At 39.8% G+C, this 15,694-nt stretch overlaps 1 protein-coding gene across 1 annotated transcript; it reads right to left on the bottom strand.

Moving 5' to 3' along the window:
* Positions 1-1,477: 1,477 nt before the first annotated feature.
* Positions 1,478-2,472, bottom strand: LOC309825690 (olfactory receptor 52I2-like; the record flags this gene model as incomplete). Its single annotated transcript, XM_082659325.1, is given in 2 exon segments — positions 1,478-2,427; positions 2,430-2,472. Coding segments are annotated over 2 exon segments (993 nt in total).
* Between the last annotated feature and the right edge of the window lie 13,222 nt (positions 2,473-15,694).

Raw genomic sequence — 15,694 nt, 5'->3', positions numbered from 1 at the left:
CTCTGATATTCAGAAATAGAATACATTCTAGGTAGGTAAATATCAATATTAGCAAAGAGTATGGATGCTAAGTTGTTAAGCATGAGATCCCTCTGGAACAGTTACTACATGAATGCTGATCTACGCAGGAATACAGTTTCAATAGTGCCTAGGGCTACCCTTTAAAATTATGGAATTAGAAATTTACTGGGTATATTTTTAAAGTATATACAGTAATTCAGGTATTGTTTTATGTGCTTTCCATTCATTATTTTATCTTCAATATCCTCTATGAATTAGTGTTGTTTCCTCATCAGTAGAAAGGAGATATTAAGACTCAAATACAATAACTTGCTGTCAACACTTACTGGGAAATTATCTTAAGATTTTCAAATATACCAGGGTCAAATATATGTATCTCTTACATATAAAATCTCTTTCTTTTAACATATACTGATTATTCAGTTTAAGACTTTCTGAAAGGGGAAAAATAAAAACAAAAACCAATGAATTATCTGATGACCTGGAAAGAGTGGTGATATTTCAACTTCATTATTATTATTGTTCTCTATTAACTTTTTATCCCAGAGCATACCTCCTTAGAGATGTCCAAAAGAAGAAAGACCTGTGTTATATTTGATCCCTCTATTTTGTATCTTACAGTTTAGTTACACAGGCAGGACTAAGAAGCAAAGAGATAGATGTCAAAACCAAACTCACGTTGCTTTAGCTTCTGTTGCTTAGAAACAAAAAGCTGGTGATTAGTATACTGATTACAGCTAGCTTAACAATAGTGGGGATATTAAAAGGCTATAGAGGTATATCTTACAGAACTTAATAACAGGGGTGTACCTAGGTGTTCAAAATGAATTGGAACCAGAGACTCAGTTTCTTCATCCCATTTTGCTAATCTGTTTCTCTTGCTGTGGAACAGATTTCTCTTTCCAAGTTCGTGTTTTGGAAAATGGCCACCATCAGTGACCCCAAGTTTGTATCTCCTCAGATAAACTGGGATCCATTTTGACTGGAGACAGACTCTGGTCCAGGTGTGAGCACATGACCCAAGTTGAGTGGATTCATCAATGGGCCAGAGGTCAGGGTCACATATATTAACAGTAGCTTCCATATAATAACATAAGGAGATGAACAGTTGTGAGAAAATCAATCAGGTATAGGGGTACCTAACAGTTGGTTTCTTCTGCAGAGGGACTGGTAGGATACTAAGTTGGAAGTGTAGGTCAGGAAGGGAAAATCCCAAATCTATATTCTCTTCCCAAACTTACCTCTGATTCAGATACTAGTTAATTGAAACCATAAAACCATTGTCAGAAAATTATTTCTTTTCTATCCTTGCTAAAAATTGAAAATTTAGGCAAAGTTACCCTTTACAGCTTCATCTTAGAAGTACCAGGTACCAGGTGAACCAAACCAGCTCCACAGACCTCTCAGGCATCTTTGAACTTGGCTGGAATGCTCAAGGTCTGAACAGACTTTGTGTTCATGAACCCAGGTTGGAGTGGTTAAAGAGGCAGTGCGTCAGCAAGCTCCATGTTCGCTCCCTTATTTGTTTGGTTCTCAGGGCATAGATGATGGGGTTTGAGGTTGGTGGGATGATCAGGTACAAGTCAGCTACCAGCACCTGGATGTGCAAAGGCACTGTGTCCTTCCCTAGCCAGGCCACATAGATGGATGCCATCCCAGGTAGGTAGTACAGAGCCATAACCCCGACGTGGGAGCCGCATGTGCTTAATGCTTTCAACTGAGCATTCTTTGCGGAGAGACCAAATACTGCCTGAAGAATCAAGTTATAGGAGGCAGCGATAAAGGCCACATCAGAACCCACAGTAATGGAGGTTCTGTGGGTTTTCACAGTAATGGAACCAATCAAGCTGTAGAGACTACTGGGCATGGGGTGGGCATATGCCAACTTGGCCACAGCTATGTGCTCACAGTAGGAATGGAGAACCACATTGGAGCCACAGAAAGGCAGATGACTCACCATCCAACTCAATGGAGTCATGAATATGATAGCTCTGATGGTGATGATCACACTCATTCCCAGTATCACTTGAGGTGTGAGAATTCTCTTGTAGTGCAGGGGCTTACAGATGGCCACATAGCAAAAAGCCATGGCCAGTAGCAGCCCTGTCTCCACAGCTGTGGCTGCATGGACAAAATACATCTGAGTGAAACAAGCATTAAAGTTGATGAAGCTGTCTCCTAAGGAGAAAATGCTCACCATCTTGGGCACTACCGAGGAGGCCATAACAATGTCCACAGCAGCCAGAATATACAGGGAGCAGTACATGGGCTCTTGTAGGGTGGAATCCATCCAAATTACAGTCACTATGAGGGTGTTTTCTAACAGGGCTATGGTATACATGATGTTCAGTGAGGTAACCAGCCAAAGATGTGAAGATTGCAAACCTGGAATACCCACCAGGACAAGGTGGCAGGGGGTTCCATTGTATGGTTGTAGGGTGGCCCCAGCATCACAGATGAGACTGCTTTCCTGTTAATATATAAAATGATGTAAAAGGATGCAATCCTGTAAGACTTGTTCCCAGCTATGGTGTTAGGAGAGCCTGGTGGTATTCTTAACTCAGTGGACCACAGGATTAAGGAAGTGACATCTGACAAAGTTTTCCTGCTCCACCTTCCATCCTCCTCAGTACTGTGCCTTACTAACTTCTGTTCATCGTTCAAATATCATGAGTTACGTCCTTCAGGAAGCCTTCTCTGCCTCCTGCCCCATCCCATGCGGAAACTAAATTAGGTACCTTCAGAGCTTTTATGGACTCTCATCCATGCTGACCTCTGAGGGACCTAAATTGACAATTCCAATACTCTACCTGTGACTTTATTGTATTCAATCATATGTGTCTTGTTCATGGCCTTATACCTTATACCAACTGTGTGCACCCATAGCTGTGGTGCACAAGTCCATTAAAAGAAGATATGTGTACTCATTATAGCAAACAGTTGAATGAATGAATGAGAAAACAAAGGAAAGAGTTTTTCTTTTATTTTTGTATGTTCAGTTTCTAATATTTAATAATTGTTGAATGAAACTTTGTGAGATTGAACATGTCACATTGTGCATCTTCTCCTTCTTCAATCTCTCACTTCCCTAATATTGCATCTCTCAAGGCCTCCAGCTAGTGGGTCACCACACCAATTGTGTGACTATGTTGACTTTACCATAGTCATATATAGCCCAAGAACTGTTTCCCAGGTGTCCAGGCAATCTTAAATGAAGAGTGCTTATTTGCCAAGCCTGGAGACTAGCATGCTATTAATTATCACCCCGTCCCTCCCCTCAGTCAGGAGTTTTTTAAGGCTAAGAACTTTCCATATCCTTGGACACTGCCTTCACTTGACCCTTCTTGGATTTCTCATCAGGCCTGGCTCCTCCCTAAAAAATTGAGTAGATCAGATTGATGGAGTACTGGCCACAGAATCCCATCAGCTACAGTAGCATTTTCTCTTTTAACCAAGGATGAGACAAAAATTTACCTGGTTCTCAATGCTAATCAAGTGACATACATTTGCCCCTTCCATTTACCCCTGGAGAGCCTACCACTAATTGACGCCACACCCAGGTACCAAAGCAGCCTTGATGAGAGTCCTCAGAAGTTTTCTAAAAAGCCAAATTTCTGGGATATGATTACAATCTGTGGTCTTTATTGAAACAAACAAAAAAAACCCTAAACATAAGAAATGCCTTATAACGGAACAGACTGAATAAACTAACGAGCTCTGTTTGATGATCAGAGGACCTTGCTGTGATGAGTGAAACATCTTCAGTGATAGGTCATGAGAAGATGCGGGAAAACTTTTTGAAGTAGAATGATAGTGCAGAGTGAAAACATATATATCCTTAAGACAACTGTGTGTTTCCTGAATGCCACAAACTCAGGGTTAAGCATCATTCCTTAAAAAGTCGAAGAAGAGTCTAAGGAACCAGAATGCCTCCTCCCCCCACTCACCTCTGATCCAAGATCTTCCTCTCTGCATCTCTGCCCTGTATAAAATCACGTTTCTTCTGAGGGCAGTCTCAGCCGGTGCCTGCCCATCCCTCCTCTCTCTAGCCCTCGCAAGTTGTAACTAGTCATACCTTTCATTCTCTTGAGAGATTTTTTTCCCCCTCATTTTTTCCCCCTCATTCCTTTTTCTTCTCGATTAGCACTGCTAAAGGTTTACATATCTTATTAGTGCTTTCAAATGACTGGACAGTTTGGTTGGTCTTTTTTTTTTTCTTTTTCACTCTTCAGTCTATTGCTACTAAAAATTTTCTTGCTAAGACCAACGATGATCTCCATCAATAACATGCTGCCAATCCAGCGTTTTCTTTTCATTCTTTATTTTACTTGACCTATCCCAAACATTTAACATTACTACTTGGTCTCTCATTTTTTTTGGTTAAAATTTTTTTAACATCTTTATTGGAGTATAATTGCTTTACAATGGTGTATTAGTTTCTGCCATATCACAAAGTGAAGCAGCTATACGTATACATATAACCCCATATCCCCTTCTTCTTGTGTCTCCCTCCCACCCTCCCTATCCCACCCATCTATGTGGTCACGAAGCACAGAGCTGATCTCCCTGTACTATACGGCTGCTTCCCACTAGCTATGCGTTTTATATATGGTAGTGTATATACGTCCATGCCACTCTCTCACTTCCTTGCAGCTTACCCTTCCCCCTTCCCGTGTCCTCAAGTCAACTCTCTACGTCTGCGTCTTTATTCCTGTCCTGCCCCTAGGTTCTTCAGAACCTTTTTCTTTTTTAATATATTCCATATATATGTGTTAGCATACAGTATTTGTTTTTCTCTGTCTCACTTCACTCTGTATGACAGACTCTAGGTCCATCCATCTCACTACAAATAACTCAATTTCGTTTCTTTTTATGGCTCAGTAATATTCCATTGTATATATGTGCCACATCTTTTTTTTCTTTTAACAACTTTATTGGTGTATAATTGCTTTACAATGATGTGTTACTTTCTGTTTTATAATAAAGTGAATCAGTTATACATATACATCTGTTCCCATATCTCTTCCCTCTTGCGTCTCCCTCCCTCAAACCCTCCCTATCCCACCCCTCTAGGTGGTCACAAATCACCGAGCTGATCTCCCTGTGCTATGCGGCTGCTTCCCATTAGCTATCTATTTTACGTTTGGTAATGTATATATGTCCATGCCACTCTCTCACTTTGTCACAGCTTACCCTTCCCCCTCCCCATATCCTCAAGTCCATTCTCTAGTAGGTCTGTGTCTTTATTCCCATCTTGCCCCTAGATTCTCCATGACCATTTTTTTTCTTAGATTCCATATATATGTGTTAGCATACAGTATTTGTTTTTCTGTCTCTGACTTACTTCACTCTGTATGACAGACTCTAGGTCCATCCATCTCACTACAAATAACTCAATTTCCTTTCTTTTTATGGCTGAGTAATATTCCATTGTATATATGTGCCACATCTTCTTTATCCATTCATCTGATGATGGACACTTAAGTTGCTTACATGTCCTGGCTATTGTAAATAGAGCTGCAATGAACATTGTGATACATTACTCTTTTTTGAATTATGATTTTTCTCCATGTATATGCCCAGTAGTGGGATTGCTGGGTTGTATGGTAGTTCTAGTTTTAGCTTTTTAAGGAACCTCCATACTGTTCTCCATAGTGGCTGTATCAATTTACATTCCCACCAACAGTGCAAGAGGGTTCCCTTTTCTCCACACCCTCTCCAGCATTTATTGTTTGTAGATTTTTTGATGATGGCCATTGTGACCGGTGTGTGGTTTTGATTTGCATTTCTCTAATGATTAGTGATGTTGAGCATCCTTTCGTGTGTTTGCTGACAATCTGTATATCTTCTTTGGAGAAATGCCTATTTAGGTCTTCTGCCCATTTTTGGATTAGGTTGTTCGTTATTTTAATATTGAGCTGCATGAGCTGTTTATATATTTTGGAGCTTAATCCTTTGTCCATTGATTCATTTGCAAATATCTTCTCCCATTCTGAGGGTTGTCTTTTGGTCTTGTTTACGGTTTCCTTTGCTGTGCAAAAGCTTATAAGTGTCATTAGGTCCCCCTTGTTTATTTTTGTTTTTATTTCCATTACTCTAGGAGGTGGATCAAAAAAGATCTTGCTGTGATTTATGTCAAGGAATGTTCTTCCTATGTTTTCCTCTAAGAGTTTGATAGTGTCTGGTCTTACATTTAGGTCTCTAATCCATTTCGAGTTTATTTTTGTGTATAGTGTTAGGGAGTGTTCTAATTTCATTCTTTTATATGTACCTGTCCAGTTTTCCCAGCACCACTTATTGAAGAGACTGTCCTTTCTCCATTGTATATCCTTGCCTCCTTTGTCATAGATTAATTGACCATAGGTGCGTGGGTTTATCTCTTGGCTTTCTATCCTGTTCCATTGATCTATATTTCTGTTTTTGTGCCAGTACCATACTGTCTTGACTACTGTAGCTCTGTAGCATAGTCTGAGGTCCAGGCAGCCTGATTCCACAGCTCTGTTTTTCTTTCTCAATATTGCTTTGGTTATTCAGGGTCTTTTGTGTTTCCATACAAATTGTGAAATTTCTTGTTCTAGTTCTGTGAAAAATGCCTTTCATTGGTAGTTTGATAGGGATTGCACTGAAACTGTAGATTGCTTTGTGTATTATAGTCATTTTCACAATGTTGATTCTTCCAATCCAAGAACATGGTATATCTCTCCATCTGTTGGTATCATCTTTAATTTCTTTCATCACTGTCTTATAGTTTTCTGCATACAGGTCTTTTGTCTCCTTAGGTAGTTTATTTCTAGATATTTTATTCTTTTTGTTGCAGTGGTAAATGGGAGTGTTTCCTTAATTTCTCTTTCAGATATTTTATCATTAGTGTATAGGAATGCCAGAGATTTCTGTGCATTAATTTTGTATCCTGCTACTTTACCAAATTCATTGATTAGCTCTACTAGTTTTCTGGTAGCATCTTTAAGATTCTCTATGAATAGTATCATGTCATCTGCAAACAGTGACAGTTTACTTCTTCCTTTCCAAGTTGGATTCCTTTTATTTCTTTTTCTTCTCTGATTGCTGTGGCTAAAACTTCCAAAACTATGTTGAATAATAGTGGTGAGAGTGGGCAGCCTTGTCTTTTTCCTGATCTCAGTGGAAATGGTTTCAGTTTTTCACCATTGAGGATGATGTTGGCTGTGGGTTTGTCATACATGGCCTTCATTATGTTGAGGTAAGTTCCCTCTATGCCTACTTTCTGGAGGGTTTTTATCATAAATCAGTGACGAATTTTGTCGAAAGCTTTTTCTGCATCTATTGAGATGATCATATAGTTTTTCTCCTTCGATTTGTTAATATGGTTTATCACATTGATTGATTTGTGTATATTGAAGAATCCTTGCATTCCTGGGAAAAACCCCACTTGATCATGGTGTATGATCCTTTTAATGTGCTGTTGGATTCTGTTTGCTAGTATTTTGATGAAGATTTATTTTTGTAAATTTTATTTAGTTATTTATTTACTTATGGCTGCATTGGGTCTTCGTTGCTGCACATGGGCTTTCTCTTGTTGCGGCGAGCAGGGGCTACTCTTCGTTGCGGTGTTGGGCTTCTGACTGCAGTCGCTTCTCTTGTTATGGAGCATGGGCTCTAGGTGCACGGGCTTCAGTAGCTGTGGCACGTGAGCTCAGTAGTTGTGGCTTGCGGGCTCTAGAGCACAGGCTTAGTAGTTGTGGCGCATGGGCTTAGTTGCTCCACAGCATGTGGGATCTTCCCGGACAAGGGCTTGAACCCATGTTCCCTGCCTTGGCAGGTGGATTCTCAACCACTGTGCCACCAGGGAAGTCCCTTTGTTGAGGATTTTTGCATCTATATTCAACAGTGATATTGGCCTGTAGTTTTCTTCCTTTGTGACATCTTTGTGTGGTTTTGGTGTCAGGCTGACGGTGGCCTTGTAGAATGAGTTTGGGTGTGTTCCTCCCTCTACTATATTTTGGAAGAGTTTGAGAAGGATAGGTGTTAGATCTTCTCTAAATGTTTGATAGAATTTGCCTGTGAATCCATATGATCATGGGCTTTTGTTTGTTGGAAGATTTTTAATCACAGTTTCAACTTCAGTGCTTGTGATTGGTCTGTTTATATTTTCTATTTCTTCCTGGTTCAGTCTCTGTAGGTTGTGCTTTTCTAAGAAAATGTCCATTTCTTCCAGGTTGTCCATTTTATTGGCATATAGTTGCTTGTAGTAATCTCTCATGATCCTATGTATTTCTTTAGTGTCAGTTGTTACTTCTCCTTTTTCATTTCTAATTCAACTGATTTGAGTCTTCTCCCCTTTTTTCTTGATAAGTCTGCCTAATGGCTTATCCATTTTGTTTATGGCTTATCTGTTTTGTTTACCTTCTCAAAGAACCAGCTTTTAGTTTTATTGATCTTTGTTATCATTTCCTTCAATTCTTTTTCATTTATTTCTGATCTGATCTTTATGATTTCTTTCCTTCTGCTAACTTTGGGGTTTTTTTGTTCTTTTTTCTCTAATTGTTTTAGGTGTAAGGTTAGTTTGTTTATTTGAGTTGTTTCTTGAGGTAGGGTTGTATTGCTATAAACTTCCCTCTTAGAACTGCTTTTGCTGCATCCCATAGGTTTTGGGTCATCATGTTTTCATTGTCATTTGTTTCTAGGTATATTTTGATTTCCTCTTTGATATCTTCAGTGATCTCTTAGTTACTTAGTAGTGTATTGTTTAGCCTCCATGTGTTTGTATTTTTTACAGTTTTTTTTTCCTGTAGTTGATATCTAGTCTCATAGTGTTGTGGTTGGAAAAGGTAGTTGATATGATTTCAATTTTCTTACATTTACGAAAGCTTTATTTGTGGCCCAAGATATGATCTATCCTGGAGAATGGTCCATGAGCACTTGAGAAGAAAGTGTATTCTGTTGTTTTTGGATGGAATGTCCCATAAATATTAACTAAGCCCATCTTGTTTAATGTGTTATTTAAAGCTTGTGTTTCCTTATTTATTTTCATTTTGGATGATCTGTCATTGGTGAAAGTAGGGTGTTAAAGTCCCCTACTATTATTGTGTTACTGTCAATTTCCCCTTTTACAGCTGTTAGAATTTCCCTTATGTATTGAGGTGCTCCTATGTTGGGTGCATAAATATTTACAATTGTTATATCTTCTTCTTAGATTGATACCTTGATCATTATGTAGTGTCCATCTTTGTCTCTTGTAATGGTGTTTATTTTAAAGTATTTTGTCTGACATGAGAATTGCTACTCCAGTTTTCTTTTGATTTCCTTTTGCATCTTTTTCCATCCCCTCACTTTCACTCTGTATGTGTCCCTAGGTCTGAAGTGGGTCTCTTGTGGACAGCATATATACAGGTCTTGTTTTTGTATCCGTTCAGCCAGTCTGTGTCTTTTGGTTGGAGCATTTAATCCATTTACATTTAAGGTAATTATCAATATGTATGTTCCTATTACCATTTTCTTAATTGTTTTGGGTTTGTTATTGTAGGTCTTGTCCTTCCCCTGTATTTCCTGCCTAGAGAAGTTCATTTAGCATTTGTTGTAAAACTGGTTTTGTGGTGCTGAATTCTTTTAGCTTTTGCTTGTCTGTAAAGGTTTTAATTTCTGAATGAGATCCTTGCTAGGTAGAGTAGCCTTCATTGTAGGTTTTTCCCTTTCATCATTTTAAATATGTCCTGCCACACCCTTCTGGCTTGCAGAGTTTCTGCTGAAAGATCAGCTGTTCGCCTTATGGGAATTCCCTTGTTCATTATTTGTTGCATTTTCCCTTGCTGCTTTTAATATTTGTTCTTTCTATTTAATTTTTGATAGTTTGATTAATATGTGTCTTGGCATGTTTCTTCTTGGATTTATCCTGTATGGGACTCTCTGCACTTCCTGGATTTGATTGATTATTTCCTTTCCCATATTAGGGAAGCTTTTAACTATAATCTCTTCAAATATTTTCTCAGTCCCTTTCTCTTTCTCTTCTTCTCTGACCTCTATAATTTGAATGTTGGTGAGTTTAATATTGTCGCAGAGGTCTCTGAGACTGTCCTCAATTTTTTTCATTCTTTTTTCTTTATTCTGCTCTGCAGTAGTTATTTCCACTATTTTATCTTCCAGGTCACTTATCCGTTCTTCTGCCTCAGTTATTCTGCTATTGATTCCTTCTAGAGATTTTTAAATTTCATTTATTATATTGTTCATCATTGTTTGTTTGCTCCTTAGTTCTTCTAGATCCTTGTTAAATGTTCCTTGTATTTTCTCCATTCTATTTCCAAGATTTTGGATCATCTTAGTATCATTACTCTGAATTCTTTTTCAGGTAGACTGCCTATTTCCTGTTCATTTGTTTGGTCTCTTGGGCTTTTACCTTGCTCCTTCATCTGCTGCATATTTCTCTGTCTTCTCATTTTGCTTAACTTACTCTGTTTGGGGTCTCATTTTTGCAGGCTGCAAGTTCTTAGTTCCCGTTGTTTTTGGTGTCTGCCCCAATTGGGTTATGTTGGTTCCATGGGTTGTGTAGGCTTCCTGGTGGAGGGGACTGGTGCATGTGTTCTGATGGATGAGGCTGGATCTTGTCTTTCTGGTGGGCAGGACTGCTTCCAGTGGTGTGTTTGGGAGTGTCTGTGAACTTATTATGATTTTAGGCAGCCTCTCTGCTAATGGGTGGGGTTGTGCTCCTGTCTTGCTAGTTGTTTGGCATGGGGTGTCCAGCACTCTAGCTTGCTGGTCGTTGAGTGGAGCTGGGTCTTTGTGTTGAGATTGAGATCTCTGGGAGAGCTCTCACCGATTGATATTATGAGGGGCTGCAAGGTCTCTGGTGGACCAATGTCCTGAACTTGGCTCTCCCACTTCAGAGGCTCAGATCTGACACTCAACCAGATCACCAAGACCCTGTGAGCCACACGGCCAGGTACGTGGGGAGTTTCTTGCCTTTTGGGAAGTCTGAGGTCTTCTCCCAGTGTTCAGTAGGTGTTCTGTAGTTGTTCCACATGTAGATGTATTTTTTAATGTATTTGTGGGGAGGAAGGTGATCCCCATATCTTACTCATTCAGCACCTTGAAGCTTATTTTTTGGTTAACTTTTTGATTGAAGTATAACATATCAATATATACTGTGTAAAATGCACAGAAGGTGTATAGTTGATAAAGTTTTATAAAGTGAGCATAAGGACACACCCTCATGGCCACTACCCAGATCAAGATGCAAGCACAATTGCTCCCTGGTTGTTAAGGTGTACTGTTCTTCAGAAAGCTCTGTCCAAACTCTCCTAAGACATTTCCAGCCTAGAACCTGCCTCTGCCTTCAACTCTGCAGAGACATTCACATGAAGACCTGGAGAGCCAATCACTAAACAAAAGCTTAGACAAGTCACTTAACTAAATCATAGGATATGTGAGGATTTTTTATTCCTATTTAAAGGGTGGGAAATACACAATTCAAATTAAGATTGTCTTAAAGGTAAAAGCAGTAATGCATAATTCATTCAAATGAAGGCTTTGTGTTTATGATAACCCTATGCCTCCACTCTACAACCAAAAGCACATACCTCCAATCAGCCCTACTGCCCAGTTTCTATTCTCATAACTCTCCCTGGTCCCTGAAAACTGTCTCTCCATTATCCCAAGGTGAGACATACCCCTTCCTCTCACAGCTTTGAACCAAAGTATCATGTGTTCCCTGTTCCTTTCCTTTCCCCAATTGTCCCATCACTTCCAGAATGTGATCTTAATATCAGCAGTACTCACAAGACCTGACAAGCCCTTTGTAGTGCGGTTAAGGACTTATATCCTCCTTTCTAGGGTGACCCTGCCTTTGAGACTTCATCACGCCCAACACCCAGTCCCCAACTCAGTTACCCACCACTCTGGAGTTTTCTCTATTTGACTTCCTCTGGTAGTCACATTTCTTTCACTCAAAAGAAGGGGGATTTATACAGGAACCTTCAGAAGGAGCAGGAAGAGTGACACAAGATCAAATATGAACAACGTAGAGTCATGGTGAGGAGTATTGTCATTTTCAAAGACTTCCCATGGGGAGCCATCTTCCCCTATAGGTTCTCTATCACCCTGCCTTTTCCCTGGACCCTCCAGCTTCCCTTGGCCTTTGCCCAGTAACCAAACACTGTAACTCCTCCAGAGACTGATTTTTTGTTTGTACTCTACCCCCTGGAGTGTTCCAAATTGCAGGAACAGGAAGGTGCTTAGTGGATGAAAAGTCTTTGTTTCTTCAAGTCCTCAGGGGATACCTAAGAGTTAGGAGAATATAGCATGCATTCTGAAAAGAAAACAAAATGCCCAAGATTAGTTAGATTTGTGAAACCCTGTTACATGCCAAGCACGCTGCTAAACACTTTTCAAAGATGATCTCATTCAATTTTCACAATCCTTTGAGGTAAGCTACCATTATCACATCTACATTTTACAGATGAAATTGAGGTGCATAGAAGGTCACAAAGATAGTAAACCAGTCATGATTCAGATTCTAGCACTCAGATTTCATTTCACTTTGTTGTCACACTGATAGCATACTTAATCTCCAAAGTCTGCTTCTCTGTTCATTTCCTCCATTCCACCTGGAAATTCATGTAGGGCTTCTCCTAGCAGTGTGTTATAAAGTCTTATTTGAACAGAGAATGGAAATAGAGTGTAAGGGAGGCCAAGGAAGATAAGCTTTTCAAACTGGGGGTAGAGCATGGACTTCAGCACAAAGATATGAAAAGGCAAAATATTCTCCAAACAGAAGATAAACCAGAGAAGGTAGAATGCAGGGTACTTGAAAGAGAATGCAAATAAATGAGGCTAGAGAGGTGCATGGGCCATATTTTAGAGGTCCTGACTTCTGCCTGGGTATCACCATGGGGCAGGAATAAAGCTGAGAGAAAGAAGCCAACATGTGCAAGATATAAAGGTTTTTTAGTGGCAAAAGATATAGAGAGGGCTTCCGTAGTGGCACAGTGGTGAGAGTCCGCCTGCTGATGCAGGGGACACGGGTTCGTGCCCTGGTGCGGGAAGATCCCACATGCCACGGAGTGGCTGGGCCCGTGAGCCATGGCCACTGAGCCTGCGTGTCTGGAGCCTGTGCTCCGCAACGGGAGAGGCCACAACAGTGAGGGGCCCGCGTACCGCAAAAAAAAAAGATATAGCGATATATGGAAATTTGAAAAATCAGGAGACAATGCTGCATGCTCCCAGTTCCCCGATTCCTCAGCAGAGACATAGTTATTAGTGATGTGAATGGTGAGAGGCATTCTGCTGCCTTTTGAAGGGGCGTGGAGCTGCTTCGTGCCTTCCTCAGCCAATACATTTCTAATGACTGGGAGGTAGTCTAGGTTCAATGTACTATGCTTAGCCTCCATTAGAAGGTCCATTCTTCAAGCCTGAAAGAGAACTAGTCCCCAAAACTGCTGTACTGTGCTCTGCCTCAAGGTAGATAAGGAGACCTTCAGAAATAAACCAAAGATCTATCCTTAGGAGCATGCCATCCAAGTTTATTAACTTGTTATTTACATTAGTTGATACAGAACCTCAGTTCCCAAGACCCCTGCCCAAAATATTACTGAGATTTCTCAGGAGTTACCTGTAGTAGGTATCTGATATTCCTACCCATTTCTATTCCCCTCCTCCCCTTGAGCGTGGACTCAACTTAGTGACTTGCTTTTAATGAGTAGAAAGCTGCAAAAGTGACGGGATTTCACTTTGGAGAGTAAGTTACCAACAGACTGTGACTTCCAACTTGCTCACTCTGTTTTGCTGTCTTTCTCACTCTTTCTGAGGTTCTGAGGTAAGCCAGCTGCCATGTTATGAGCTGCCCTGTGGAGAGATCCAAATGGCAAGGAAATTATATCTCTGAGTGAGCCTGGAAGTGCATCTTCTGAGGCTTGCCACCAGCCATGTGAATGAGCTGGGAAGCAAATCCTCCTCCAAGTGAATCTTCAGATGACTAAGTTCTGGTCAACACCTTCATTGCAACCTGTAAGGCAACCTGAGCCAGAGGCACCTAATTAAGCCACATCCATATTTCTGACCACCCCTCCCCCATCAGAAACTGTGAGATAATAACTGTTGTTGTCTAAGCTGCTGAATTCGGGCTAATTTGTTACACAGGAAATATAACTAATACAGTAGATAACCACATATCTATAGTTTCACATTTACTACAAGAGGAAAGTTAATGCCACCACCACTGGCCATTTTTGCTCTTGAGGGCAGTTAATTGATCATGACCATCCTGGACCTCTGGGTCCCAAAATTGCATGATAATAATGTGTGGGGAAGATGACTTTTCCTGCTGTTAATGATCTGATAGTTCTCTTCCACTAAAAACTGAGAGGCAGATCTCAAGGCAGTTTGCTTGTGACATGGTATGTCTGAGTTTATTTGCAAACCTCTGTGCCTGGGACCCTGGAGGAACAGACAGGGGCCAGATGCAATTAACCTCCTTCAGGCTCTCTACCTAAATTACCTCTCACATTCAACATACCTGTCTTCTATTCCTCTTAGGAGATATTATCTGTCTAGATGATCTTCAGTGCCACTCTGCAGGCAACAACCAGACTACTTTTGGAATATTTGACCATTTAAATCTTCGACTCAGGATATGCTTCTGAGAAAACACAGTCTAAGGAAGTGGATGCTCTTGCCTTATTCCTGATCTTCATGGTAATGGTTTACTCTTTCTCCCTTAAGTAAGATGCATTTAGGAATGAAGTACACATATCAATTACAATCAGTTCTTATTCGAGTGCTTTATGAACAGTAAGTGGCAAGAGTCTTTTTACCGTCTCTGGAAAGAAGCCTGTTGTGCTGTGTTTTCCTTTTATCGATTAATGTGGTGATTTAAATTAAAGGATTTCCCATAATGGAACCACACTTATTTTCATTGAATAATCCCACTTGGTCATGGTGGATTACTTTCATAATGTGGTTGGATCTGTTTGCTGATATTTTAATTAGTATTTTTGTATCAATACTTATGAGGAAGTTCATCCCTAGTTTTCCTTTTCTGCACAGTCTGTCTCAGGTTCAGCCATCGATGTAACTCTTCCTATGTAGAGGAAAAATGGATGTCTTTCTTCTTTTCTTGCAAATCTCTCTTTTGTTTTCTGACTCTCCTATGAAATCATCTGAACCTATTGTGTTTTCAGAGTAGTTCTTACCTTTATTTCTTCAGTGCAAATTTGTACTTTCTACCTCTACTGAGGTCAATTTTGACCAAAGGTATTGCATTCTATTTTACTGTATTGTACTGTATTCTACTGTACCAATTTCACCCAGGTTTTCCAACTTATTTGCATAGAATTGTGTAATCTCTAATCATTTTTTATTTTATCAGTTTCAGTGATTACTTCTTCTTGTTCTTTTTATTTTCTCATACTTTAATGAAGTATAGTTGATTTACAGTGTTGTGTTAGTTTCAGGTGTGCAGCAAAGCAGTTCAGTTATATACATATTTACATTCTTTTTCAGATTCTTTTTCATTATAGGTTTTTACAAGGTATTGAATGTACTTCCTTATATTATACAGTAGGTCCTTGTTATTTATCTATTTTATATATAGTAGTGTGTATCTGTTAACCCCAAACTCCTAATTTATCCCTCCTCACCCCTGTCCCCTTTGGTAACTGTAAGTTTGTATGTCTTTGTAAATTAGTTCATTTGTATCATATTTTAT

The sequence above is a fragment of the Grampus griseus genome (assembly GCF_964374135.1).
Source record: "Grampus griseus genome assembly, chromosome: 8".
In the NCBI taxonomy this organism is placed as follows: domain Eukaryota; kingdom Metazoa; phylum Chordata; class Mammalia; order Artiodactyla; family Delphinidae; genus Grampus; species Grampus griseus.
This window is presented reverse-complemented; position numbering and strand designations above follow the sequence as displayed.